This window comes from Cucurbita maxima, unplaced genomic scaffold (assembly GCF_002738345.1).
Source record: "Cucurbita maxima cultivar Rimu unplaced genomic scaffold, Cmax_1.0 Cma_Scf00004, whole genome shotgun sequence".
Taxonomy (NCBI): Eukaryota; Viridiplantae; Streptophyta; class Magnoliopsida; order Cucurbitales; family Cucurbitaceae; genus Cucurbita; species Cucurbita maxima.
Genome location: NW_019272020.1, coordinates 3,223,794 through 3,237,087, shown reverse-complemented (window position 1 = coordinate 3,237,087; position 13,294 = coordinate 3,223,794). Strand labels below are relative to the sequence as shown.

General features: G+C 36.5%; 4 protein-coding genes and 1 non-coding gene across 5 annotated transcripts in view; 4 read left to right on the top strand and 1 right to left on the bottom strand.

Annotated features, from left to right (window-relative positions):
• LOC111478507 (vegetative cell wall protein gp1-like) overlaps window positions 1–13,294 on the bottom strand; it is a 446,768-nt gene that overhangs the window by 359,591 nt on the left and 73,883 nt on the right. The gene's annotated exons all lie outside the window — the stretch shown is intronic.
• Window positions 1,589–3,000, top strand: LOC111478473 (transcription factor MYB41-like). Its single transcript, XM_023122750.1, has 3 exons — window positions 1,589–1,791; window positions 1,903–2,032; window positions 2,122–3,000. Exons 1-3 carry the CDS (start codon window positions 1,659–1,661, stop codon window positions 2,906–2,908), a joined length of 1,050 nt encoding a protein of 349 aa, XP_022978518.1. The 5' UTR covers window positions 1,589–1,658; the 3' UTR covers window positions 2,909–3,000.
• LOC111478466 (protein SENSITIVE TO PROTON RHIZOTOXICITY 1-like) lies at window positions 6,526–7,975 on the top strand. Its single transcript, XM_023122741.1, has one exon. It carries the CDS (start codon window positions 6,791–6,793, stop codon window positions 7,898–7,900), a length of 1,110 nt encoding a protein of 369 aa, XP_022978509.1. The 5' UTR covers window positions 6,526–6,790; the 3' UTR covers window positions 7,901–7,975.
• LOC111478915 lies at window positions 9,549–9,710 on the top strand. Its single transcript, XR_002717581.1, has one exon. It is a non-coding gene; the product is annotated as a U1 spliceosomal RNA (small nuclear RNA).
• On the top strand, window positions 10,816–12,521 carry LOC111478485 (2-hydroxy-6-oxo-6-phenylhexa-2,4-dienoate hydrolase-like). Its single transcript, XM_023122763.1, has 4 exons — window positions 10,816–11,560; window positions 11,773–11,865; window positions 11,964–12,031; window positions 12,163–12,521. Exons 1-4 carry the CDS (start codon window positions 10,937–10,939, stop codon window positions 12,326–12,328), a joined length of 951 nt encoding a protein of 316 aa, XP_022978531.1. The 5' UTR covers window positions 10,816–10,936; the 3' UTR covers window positions 12,329–12,521.

Genomic DNA, 13,294 nt, shown 5'->3' with positions numbered 1-13,294 from the left:
TTTAATCCACTATTTTCATGTATACTTACCATCTTAATCTTTCATTCTTTCTTTAGGAACCCATTACGATTAATGGTACGATATTATCCACTCATGACTTTGATTTGTGCTTCTCAAAAAGTCAGATATTATTCTATTGGAAAGTCGAGATTTAGAGGATTAAAGAAATGTGGAGAGGATTTGAGGGTTTACCCATATTCCATTAGCGATGGTGGACAGAGAAGAAAAGGACGAAAGGATCAACAAATGCCATTGACGAATGGATTCACACTTGAGCTTTCAATCACAAATCAATACGTCTTTAGGTTATTATCAAAATACATTTCCAAAACTTTACATTGTTTGCTTCACCAACTTCTTCTCTAACCAGCGCCCTTCTTCCTCAATAACTCTCATCATCACTTCTTTATTTAAAAAAAAAAAAAAAAAACATCTATAAAATTGTTATATCTACTTTAATCTATTATTTTATGTTTCTGAGTTTAACATGCTACCAAAATCTTGTAAGCTTCTACTCTTGTTTTCAATGCAAATTCCATAACCGAAGGAACCACACTAGTCTTGAAGATTGTTAGAAGAGGAGCCAGTCCCACATCGATAAATTGAGGGGTTGATCATAGATTTATTAGTAAAAATATATCTCCATTGATATGAGGTCTTTTTAAACTCAAACCAACACTGTAATTTTCTGCTATAAGCAACCGCGTTTAAACCAGAAGTAATTTTTAATTACAGCGAATCCGTGGCAGTTAGTAGTGATCTACAAAAGCTAATCTTTTACTTTTGCATATTTTCTTCCTGGTTTTACCTTGGTCTTTAATGTTATGGAGCTTGCCATTCTTACAAGAAACTAAGAATTCAAAGTTGTAATCACAAGGAGACTGATATTTCATAATATGGGTAGCTACTTTGTTAGACTTTATGAACTCCAGTTTCAGGACCAAACACAACTATATATTAAAATACTAATTTTCAACTATATATATATATATTAAGAATCCTCTGAAAATACCATATACATCAGGATCCATTTTGTGTCAATAACCATAATATTAACCTCGTTTTTGTCGTCAACATTTTGATACACAAAATTGTTAGGTACTTCAAATCAATTATTTAATCCTCCAAATTTTAGTGGGACTCTGTGTTAATATAAACTTCAAAAGAAATCGTAGGTTGGGCCATGGACAGATATTATTTACGTAAAGTTTAAATCGCAAGGTTTTGGTATAGCCATGCAGACGAGGTGACGACCACGACTGGCCCCCTCTCGTTTGCGTGCATGGAATGCCTCCACTTCGACCAATCACAATGTGCCATCTGTTCCGCTGGTACTGAAGTCCAATCACTACAATTCTCACGTTAATTAAATAATTGATTAAAACCCCAAAAATAGCCTCGATAGAATTGAATAGAATGGATGGGAGACCAAAGGGGTAGTATTGAGATTTCGTATGGGAGAGGAAATAATTAAATAGCGAATGGGGAAGTAGCACGTCAGCCGGCTTCCATGTGCATGGACAAGTGGGGACCACGGGACAAGAAAGACGGTGTTGTGTATAAATAGAAAGGCTATGGTTAATAGGTTGGAATGGAGGAGGCAGCTGAACCATAAAACTCTGAACTTAGTATTTGAAGAAAGTGAAGCATATTAGGAAATGGGAAGGAGCCCTTGCTGTGATGAGAGTGGCCTGAAAAAGGGACCTTGGACCCCTGAGGAAGACCAAAAGCTCATCAAACATATCCAAAACCACGGCCATGGCAGCTGGAGAGCCCTCCCCAAACTCGCCGGTATGTGCCTCTATCTCAAACCCCAACTACTCCATTACGTTGTTCCTTAGTCTATTTATATAAAATTTCCTCCTTTCGAGTTTAATTTGGAGTTGGGACTGTGTTTTTCAGGGCTTAATCGATGTGGGAAAAGCTGCAGATTGAGGTGGACAAACTACTTGAGGCCAGATATAAAGAGGGGCAAATTCTCTCCAGAAGAAGAGCAAACCATTCTCAATCTCCATTCCGTCCTTGGAAACAAGTAAATTTAAATTAAAACTATGTTTTTACAAACTAATTATATAATTAGGTCTTATTATTAACGTGTTTGGTTTGTGTTGTTAAATGAAGGTGGTCAGCAATTGCAAGCCACCTACCTGGACGAACCGATAATGAGATTAAGAATTTTTGGAACACCCACTTGAAGAAAAAGTTAATTCAGATGGGTTTCGATCCAATGACCCACCGGCCTCGAACTGACATATTTTCGAGTTTGCCACACATCATCGCCTTGGCCAGTCTTAAAGAACTCATGGAGAATCCCTCATGGGAAGAACAGGCATTGAGATTGCAGGCAGAAGCCCTTCAAATGGCTAAGTTTCAATACCTTCAATTCCTCCTTCAACCACCTCCCACCACATCTTCCTTAACCAATACTACTACTAATAATAATCCCACTGAAATTGAAATCATGAATTTAATCAACTCTCTCTTCGAAAACCAAATGACCACTCCAAATACCAATACTCCTCTCACCGCACCAACCACTCTCCAACCACTCGCCACTGACTCGGCTGGTCTCCCCTTTTCCCATTTGCCCAGCTTGGAAATAGTTCCAAATACCACAAACACTTACGAAACCCTGCCCTTCATTGCCAAGGAAATGTGCGGCCAAAACAATGAAGTTTCTGGTCCTAATAATTGTTCGTGGCAGCTGCCTTCCTCTTCCACCACCCCATCGCCACCCGCCGTCGATCCACCGTTGCCGCCCCTGAATATTATTCACGACGGCCCTTCTTCAAACAGCAATTATGGAGATGCATGTAGCACTTCAAGCTTTGCTGGATCCTCCGCTTCCATTTGGCCAGACCACCTCCTCCTTGAAGACGCTTTGTTTCATGATATTCCTTCGCTTTAGAATTAGATATATCATATATATTTAATGCTTTTTTGTAACTATCTGGGTGCCTATATTTTAAATTAAACAACATCTGAGGATTTACTTATGCAGCCTATGTGTTCATACTATGTATAATTTTTCCATGTGGGAAAGAATTTCAGTACATCAAATTGCAGATTTGAATTAAAAAAAATAAAAAAGAAAGAAATCATCATCTAGAAATAAAACTGTGTTTTTCATTCTGTCTCTAAATTTCATTAGTTTCATAGCCTCATTAATCAGTATTTAATCCATACTAATCATTCACCAAATTTAACCTGCAGCAGCTGACCTACTCTTTTTAATTTATTAAAAGTTAAATTATTTGATTTTTTTTTTTTTTTTCCTCTTGGAAATTTTGTTCGAGGGAGTTGACCAATGCGCTATTAAGTTTCTATTCTATGACGTAACAAGGATATGTAAAGATAAGAGAAACTTGTGAGATCTCTTATCAATTGGAGGGGAGAACGAAGACCGATGACAGTATATAATGAACCGATAATATCTACTATTAGTATAATTGGGCGGTCGGTTGTTACTGACCCCATATTGATAGAAAACGTATGAGAAACTTTTTGGAAAACAGCCCTTTCTTTTTGACACATTGCTCTCACTCATTCCTTCCACAAAATTGAGTCTATCAAAGGTTTTTTACGCATAAATTTGGAGTACACACATTGAAGTCTTTTTGTTTTGTTTTTGTTGATGTGGAGTAAATAATTGGGAACTGGGATAGACTCGAACAATATTGTGGTGGTCAGCCTACCATTTGACTTGATATCTATGTGAGACTTAAGGATAATAATCACAAGGAGACCCAAATTTTGTACTCTATGTTACCTTAAATAATTTAGAGTCTACGGTTATATGAGCATTACTCTACAATAATCTGGCAATAAATTAGCTCATTGATATGGATACTTGTTGTGCCTCCCTCCTCGATTGATTATAGAGTTAAATCATGACAGATTATTATTGATACGATGGGTTGAAAGTTGAATGGTAAACTCCAAATTATATTTTTAATCGTTCATTTTATATTCCATTACTTTTAGGTCTTCTAATTATGTCCCACTTCTTGTTTTGATTGAGAGAGCGTTGAAAAGATTTAGATTGTTAGACGAACACAACTCTACGCAATAGTATAATATTGTCCACTTTGAGTATAACCTTTCATTACTTTGCTTTGGGCTTCCCCAAAAGATCTCACACCAATGGAGAGACTACTATTTGTTTATAAACTTTGATCATTCCCTAAAAATTAACTCCAACATAGATAATTAAATAATTAGAGTTATTATAAATTGAAAACAATATGTTATTATAATGAGAGAGCGTTTTGATGAGGTCGAATCGTTCATCTTCGTCAAACTACAATTTGTTATTTCTTTTTTAAATAATTTTTAATTTCTTTTCTCCCACGACTTCTTATGTAAGGCCAAAATTTTAAAACCTAATCCACTTCTGAATCTCATGAAACAGTAGATGGGGGCTGGCTTTTGACTAAAAAACCAAGTACACCAATTATATAATAAATAATAGAATTCCACATTATTTATTATTATTTTAGCAACATATTTACCGTGTTCAATTTTTTTTTTTTTTTTTTTTTAATTATTTGGGATGAAGACATTAATATCTCTTAACGGGCCCTTCTGAAATGGGCCCATGAAAAAATTGGATCGCAGCTGGACCTAAGACGGGAAAACTCTACGCTTAGATCGGCCCATTAGATCAATATTATAAATTAAACTAAATTACATTTTTGCCCTTGAAGCTCGACGGTTGTATAATTTCTCATTTATGAAAATTTGGGAGAGTAAATTTTTTATGGAGAAATTATTAAATTTTGTAGGTGTAACTTTATTGGTCACGATTTAATTTTTACAAATAATTAAAAAGTTTAAGCTTTATGCAATTTGTTTTAAATTATAGATATTAAGAAAATGGTAGGAAGAAGACAATTTTGTCTTTACACGATTGAGTTAGCATCGAAAAAAGAGAGGCGTGTGGCGCACACAGGAATTCACGTTGATGGACAGAAGAGAGCACGTGCGAAGAATAAAGAGGATTTTATTAATTGGCCAACACTCTACTTTCCTTCCTTCTCCTGTTTTGCTCGTCATTGCTTGCGTCATTTCCACTTCCTAGTTCCTACCAGGTACGCAGCCAACAAGACGGTGGTCCAACTCCTTCCGCCACCGTTACCCCACCCCCCGCCGTCGACCCCGCCGCCTCCCGTCTCCCATTTCTGCCTTTTCCCCATCCCCATCATATTACTTTTCAAACTCTCAATTATCTCTTTATTACGCCAAACGATGTTAAATTAAATATTAAGTAGGTCTATTAATTCTTAAAAATAAATTATTTTATATACTGGTAATTTAAAAATGTTTAGTACTTATTCGTCATGTAAAAATTCTATATATCGGATAAATATATTAAATAAATTTTAAAACTTATATAAATTTGAAGAATGAAAAAAAAAAAAAATTACTATTCAAAATCTTGGGAATTTAAAATTTTCATTATTATTGACATTTTTGTCTTTTCTAATTGATATTTTAATTAATTATTATGTACAGCATACTCAAATTGATCAAATACAATAAAGAGAGGAGTTAAACGCCTTAATATTAATAACTTTAAGTTTTTTTCTGTAAGTTGTCCACTTAAATTTTCAAATTTGAAGAATTATATAAAAAAAAAAAAAAAAAAAAAAATTGTTCAAAGTTTAACTTAAAACTTTAACCCATTTTAATAACTTTTTTATTTTTAACTTTTTCATAAAAGTACTTTTAGCAATACCCATCTTTATTGACGACTATTTCAAAAATATTTCTGAATAAAATATGAAAATGATTGAATTTAATTAATTTATGAAAATGAATAAAGTGAAAAAAAAAATGATTTTTGTTCGAAAGCTTTTTAGGGCATGTGCGCTAAATTGACTTGGCTTCTAATCAATGACAAGCACCATTAGAGGGGGAAAATCGTGAGAATAAGTCCCAAGTCATCGGCACATTGCGGTCGCCTCTTCCAACTGCATAAATTAATTATTAAATACCTACCGATATTAAATTCCATTGATTCAATAAATAATGTATGAAAAAATTTTAATTTCAATACTTTCAAATATATTCGTGAATTTGATATTAATATAGGAATAAATCAATATTTGATTACATATGAAGTATAATCAAAATGTCAACCATACGAGTGCTAGCTTATTTTTTATTTATAACATTTCATAAATATTTATTAAAAATTCTATTAGCAATTTCATAAAATTAAGACTTACATATTTGATATCTTGCCTTAGAATATTTATTTCATTAATATAGTTTCTATTTTATATTTAAAAGTAATATTTTTGTAATTCAATAAATTGTAAATAATTTTTTTTATAGAATCGAAACAAAGAGGAATATCAATATTTCAAGAGATATATTAAGTGTTTTGTCATTAACACTTAAAATGAGAATTAATAATTAATTTAGGATAAGGGGATATTTTTCCTTTTTTAAAGATTAAAAAGAAAATTTTAAGATGGTCCGTTCTTATTTTGGTAAATTAAGACTCATTTATAATTGGCAGTAAATATAAATAATAAAATGGAGGGAAAATATTTTATTCCCCTTGGTTTTCTGTTGACAATAAACGCAGGCTAATCCGTCTCCGTTGATCCAAAGTCCCGGTTCCACTTTCAATGAACAACAGCCCGGGTTCATCGATCTTCGTACCACCAAAACGACGCCATTTTGAACATCCCACAATAAGTCGAGTGAGTCCAGAATTTAAGTCAAATTCACCTCCTTCTCTCCTTGCAACTTCCTGGCTGCAACAACACTCCGACTCCCCATGAATCATCCCACTTCTTCAATGGAATTTTCCAGCGATCCACTTCCGATGACTATGATCGGAAACGGTGGCCTGCTGGTTCCGTTGCAAAACCTCTCGAAGATCCGTTCCAGAATGGATGCCGTCCAAATATTCCTATCAGATAACATCGACAGAGAAGTTCGTATTAGCAATCAGCAGATGGATGCCGTTTCATCTGAAATCGCCACTGCAATCCAACAGATCATCGTCAACGGCGCCGCTCTTCTAACCTGCGCCCGAGAGGAAACCCCGAGTACGCTGGATTTGACGGCTTTGACGACTCTAACTCATCCGAATCCTGTAGCAGAGAAATCAATGGCGGAGCTGAAGGTCGAGGGAGATGAATTCGAGCCGGATAGGGAAATAGTGGAGTTGGATGCGATGGAATTGCTAGCGGAGCACATCCATTTCTGCGAAATCTGCGGGAAAGGGTTCAAGCGCGACGCGAATTTGCGGATGCATATGCGTGCCCATGGGAATCAATTCAAGACCCCAGAGGCGTTGGCGAAGCCGTTGGATATTGTTGGTGCGAACTGCAGGGCGAAGCAGAGTCGGTTTTCTTGCCCTTACGACGGTTGTCCGAGAAACAAAATGCACAAAAAGTTCAGAGCACTGAAGTCGTTGATTTGCGTAAAAAATCACTTCAAACGGAGCCACTGCCCGAAGATGTTCTCCTGCAATCGTTGCAACAAGAAGAGTTTCTCTGTTATGGCCGACTTGAAGAGCCACTTGAAGCACTGCGGTGAGTCCAAGTGGCGGTGTTCGTGTGGAACGACCTTCTCCCGTAAGGACAAGTTGTTTGGTCATATGGCGCTGTTCGAAGGCCACATGCCGGCAGTGGCGGATGACGACGATGGAAAGGGGAAAACATCCGTCACGGCGGCAACGCCGGAGACGGATGAAGATGGAGACTCTAATCGAATTTCGAAGGATGTTAATCACCCAAACGCGTGGAATGGTTCGGATGATGGATGTTTCGAATCATTTCTGGATGGGTTTGGTTCCATTGAGAATCACTGTTTGCAACAGGTGCTGGGACTCCCATGTAATTTCGATTCGGAATCGGAATGGAAAATTTGTGGTTTTTGAGGTCTGTTCAGAGATCTGTATATACGAAATTCTTTGCATATATATGGAAAATTTGATTCATTTGCCTTCTGATTATTAGATTCTTCTATATTGAAACTGGATTCTTGGATCGACTACTACTCTGTATCAAATTAAACACGAAATCTATAGTTGTGTAAAAAAGTTTGTTTTCATAAATCCTGTGACCATTTTACTGTGGGAGGGGAAAAAAGGTGTAAAAGTAGTTGTGTAAAAAAGATATTTAGGTAAGGTAAAAGGATATTTGGAAGGCAGGTTCTTGGAACAAATACCTTAACTACAAAAAGGACATTGAATTTGGTGGAGGGGTAGCAAGAACGAAGCATGCGTGTGTGAGAATGGATGGAGTTTCACGAGGATCACAACCCCACCAATAACTATCTGCAACGTAGTTTCCAAGTCTACATATCTTCTGGAGCTAATAAATATCGCATCATTAACAGAGAACCAAAGCACCCCAACTCGTTAAAAGATATAGATTCAATCTTCAGATCTTTTGCAAAAGCTTGTGATTTTTGTGAAAACCGTGAAGCTTTACCTCTCCCAAACTAGATATAAATAATGGTCATTCCCGCAAGCCCACAGACGAAAACGATACATTATTTTAGAGAACTTTTTTTTAAAAAAAGTCGGATGTCTGTCTCTTTGGAAGCTCTGGCAATGGCCGGGATGGACTCCGGCGAGTGGGGCATAGATGTTGAGGAATGGGAAACCCAAGACTTGGACCGCTGCCCTCCCCCGTATCTCCTCGCCGAAGAACGAGACGACGATGAAACTTCAGAACAACCAAGTCGTTCTGAGCCACCGTCGCACAGTCGCCGGCGATCATGATGCCAGTTTAACTATAAGTCATCGTCCAATCTTTTTCTGGGTTTTTTTTTTTTTTTTTTTTTTTTTGGGCATGATTAGTATATATATATATACACACATATTGTATGCGCTGGAGAAGGAAATGGGAAAATAAACGACGAGCTCCCCATGAAGGAGGTGCACATTTTGAATATGTATATATAAGTCAATATTTCTACTTTAATTATTTCTGATCAATTTAATTTTCAGCCATATTTCTCTCTTTAATTCCCTCAAGCCTAAACGGATTCTGAATAGCTTAAAGAAACTAATAAAAATAGATATTTAAAAAAAAACAAAAAAAATTAAAGCCGGTATCTCTTCAATTGTTGAAAGACAAATTTCTCAAATCGTGTTTGGAATTAAATTAAATTTAAGTATTGATTATGAATACGATGAGAAATTTGAAGATAAATTTTGATTTTATATGCCTTTATTTCTTATCCCAAGTTGTTTCTTTACTAAAATTCATCAAAATCCTAAATATTAAGAATATATGATTTGTAGAAATTGATTTATATTATGTGCAGTGCAAGGAATTTAAACATAACACTTATCATATCCATCTTACAAATTATAAGCTGAATATTTATTTAAGAGAAAAAAGAAAACCAAACAAAACAAAACAAAAGAAACGGAGAGTTTGCCCAGGAAAGCCAAAGGACGAGATTGGTTCTATTTTTGGAATGCACTTTCGTTTTGTCTGTCCCACATCGGTGAAGTCTTAAAGAAGCAAAGCGCGCACCACCTATAAAATGAAATCAACGGGCTACGATGAAACATACTTACCTGGACGGGGCTTTTGGGTGACCATGAAGATCCATAGCCTAGGTTGGTGACCTCCACTGCACTTCGGAGGGGTGCCCGCCTAAGGTCTGTCCAATGTGGCAGAGCCTACGTCATAATTTGTGGCAGTGGGGGCCTGCGTACGCGCGGCCCCTTCCTTAGTTATGGTTACTAATACTTGTCATTGCTTGGGGAAGGTGGGAGGAGGTGGAAATGGGGCATCAAGGAAAGGGGTGGAAAGGAGAGATGGCGACGGGGTTGCCCAGTGAATGATGTAATTCAATTGCTTTTATTTAGGGTTGCATGAAAATGTTTCATACCTCGGACCGTCAACTTCACGGAAACCTTGAGGATTATTTCAAGGGCCAAATTTGACAGTTAACTGGGTATGGGTATCCAAAAGAAGGTTACCTTTTCATGTAGACAGTGACATCATTTGGAACTCGGTTCAAGCATTCGCAAGAATCTAATTGGGTATGTGTGCATTATTTAGCTTAGCAAATTGCGATATGGCAGTAGATGATCAAGGTGTTCTTACTGTGTTCATTGTGCACGGCTTTGATGTTTACATACATGTGTAGAACTCTCTGTTGAAGTCAATTTTCAAGTTTGTACAATCGGTTTACATTTTTTTATGGTGTTTTTGAGCTCAAGCACTCTAAAACATTTAATAATTGTTGCGTGGAGAACATTAGGAAATGAATAGAAAGGACTCAAATTGATATAATCAGTCCTGTAATTGCTTAGTTTATACCCATTCTTTAGAAATAAATAGTCAAAATCAAATATTTGACCTGGAAACTTGATTCTCTTTCAATTGTAACAGTTCCATTTTTATTTGTTTGTTTAGATTCTTATAACTTATTCTGCATAACTTAGACCAACAAAAGAGAAAGAAGAAAAAAAAGATGCACGAGAGAATGAGGTATCCATATTAAATTTAAAATATGGATAACATGTGAGGGTTCTAATTTTGAAATCAATGAAGTGGTTTGACCAAAAGCAGTGACCCAATCTTAACTATGATACTCTCGTATCTTCATATGTTTGTGTAGTCCATTTACATATTTATATATATATATCTGAATGAATTTATTATTTATAGAAGTAATTAAAATTTCTGCTGAATTGCTTTGACCAAGTATTGTTGGTTCTTCATCAATTATTTCTTGAAAAAAATGTTGAGAAGGATTTTAACGAGTCTAATGGTAAATAAAATTTTAAAATATAATGGGTGTGCCTTTTGTTCTATATAACCATTTAGCTTTCTGCCGACTCCCACTCATCCCCAGAGCGTCAGTCCAAATTTCCATTGCCGGAGAGTAAATTCCATCCATTTCTCATACAATTTTCAGGATTTCAATTTGTTCCTGTTCTAGTATAATGGCTCAGTGTTTTAGGTATGGATCGATCATGGAGGCGTGGTACCGTTCCTGTTTCTCCAGAGTGGGTCTTAGATCCGCCACCACCGATCTCGGAAACGGCACCGTCATGCACTGCTGGATCCCCAAAACCCGCAGAGAAACTAAGCCCAATTTGGTTCTGATCCATGGCATGGGAGCAAATGCAGTGTGGCAGTGGAACAAATTCGTCCGCCCACTCATCGCCCACTTCAACATCTATGTCCCTGACTTGGTCTTCTTTGGGGAATCCTACACCACCCTTTCCGATCGCTCCGAGGCATTTCAGGCTCGGTGTGTGATGGGTGTTTTGGATGCTCATGGAGTACGGACTACAAACGCGGTGGGGATAAGCTATGGTGGGTTTGTGGCTTATAGCATGGCTGCACAGTTCCCTGATAGGATGGAGAAATTGGTGCTCTGTTGTACTGGTGTTTGCTTGGAAGATAAAGATATGGAAGATGGGATGTTCCAGGTGAAATCCGTCGAGGAGGCAGTGAGCGTCTTGCTTCCTCAAACGCCGGAGAAGTTGAAGGAAATGATCCGTATTGCGTTTTTCAAGCCTATTAGAATTGGACCCTCTTGCTTGGTCAACGACCTTATCGATGTTAGTAATTCATCATTCAGTTTATTTCTCTGATTTTTCTGACTAACATTCGCATCTTATGAATGGGTTTATGCCAAATTCATGTCTTTCTTGGTTATCTCTTTGTGCCAAGCATTGATCTGAAACAAGTTCAGTTTTGTTTCAAGGATTTTGAAAACTATGTTGACTCATCCAAATTGCTTACTTTAAAATGACATTTGGCTGTGCTGTAGGAACTGTGTACCGAGTACCGTGAACAAAAGAAGGAGCTGATCCAAGCATTGCACAAGGAAAGGAAGTTCTCAGATCTTCCCAAGATTACTCAGGTTTGTCTGATTAATTATATATTAGAAGATTTCAGAGTTTAGATGTGCTTTTAAAATTTGTTCCACTCTTCTGACTGGCTGATTAACAATGGATGCAGCCTACACTGATAATGTGGGGAGAAAAGGACTTGGTATTCCCCATGGAATTGGCACACAGACTCAAAAGGTGAATCTGATGAACTTGTGTTAATTCTTGTTTGGGTTTATCTCTGCATTCTGGTGTGTTTCGAGTTAAGAACTGAAAATTTAGTTGGTTCTTTTGGGTAATATCTTCAATTTTGCTATTGATTTCTACAGCCACATAGGTGATGGTGCGGAACTAGTGGTGATAAAGAAAGCAGGGCATGCTTTAAATATAGAGAAGCCCAAGGAGATGAACAAGCTTATTCAGTGTTTCCTTGTTGATGCTCACCAATCAAGCCAGGCCAAAATTCACCACCAAAATGATCCCAAATCTGAGTGAAAGTTTCTACTGAAATTGCGAATGGATCTCCCCCGGAGCTTTCAATTTCTCTGCTTCAGTCCCAACTTCATGGTGGCGTTCAGCTGCCGCCGCCGCTGCTTCTACTTTTATGTTATAAAATTAGTGTATATTACCACTTTGTAGTTAATGTAATGAAGTTTTATAATTGTGAAAAGGTGAGGAGCTTTGCGAAGATTCTACTGTATACGAACTGCATAAGAGTCGTAAATCCTGCTTCAGTTCCTTATGGTTCTCTTATTATCCATTGGTTCATTGCACTGGGTTCCCTCTGCTTTCTTATTATCCATTGGTTTATTATTATCAACTGAACTAAGATCAGTGTGTTCACATAAACCACGTTATTTGATAAATTATTTGTTGAACGAAGAACCTTTAAAAAGAATGGAATCAAAAGTTGTCAAGTTGATACTATAATACAAGAGGGTAGGATTGAAAAAATATTATAATCAGCCAGACTTCCAAGTTTCATCACAAACAACGGTCACAGCCTGCTTATTAAAAACTAAAAAGAAAGGCAAAGAAGTCCGTCGAGCACCACCACCACCCCCAAATTTTATATTATTTTTGTTTCAAACTTTGAATATACCTTTCTTTTTCCTTTTATTTAATTTTAAGGTCAACAAATTTGGGAACGGTCGGTCAAGAACTTATTTATCTTCTTATTTTGATCAATTCTTTAGACTATAATGACGCAATATAAAAGTTATAAAATTATATTTTTGTTTAAACCTAACGATGCTATTTTGTCTTCTTTTCTTGTTCGTCCTGTCTCTCAATTATTGTCCCTAAACTATTATCCACTTTCTACTTTGATCTTTTAATTTAGAATTAATTGGCAGGCCATGGATTTGCTATCTGGCAACTGACATTAATCCAATCTTTAATTTATTTCTTCAGGATTTTTAGTCCAATCTTTTCTTTGATTATTTTTCTAAAATCACTCTT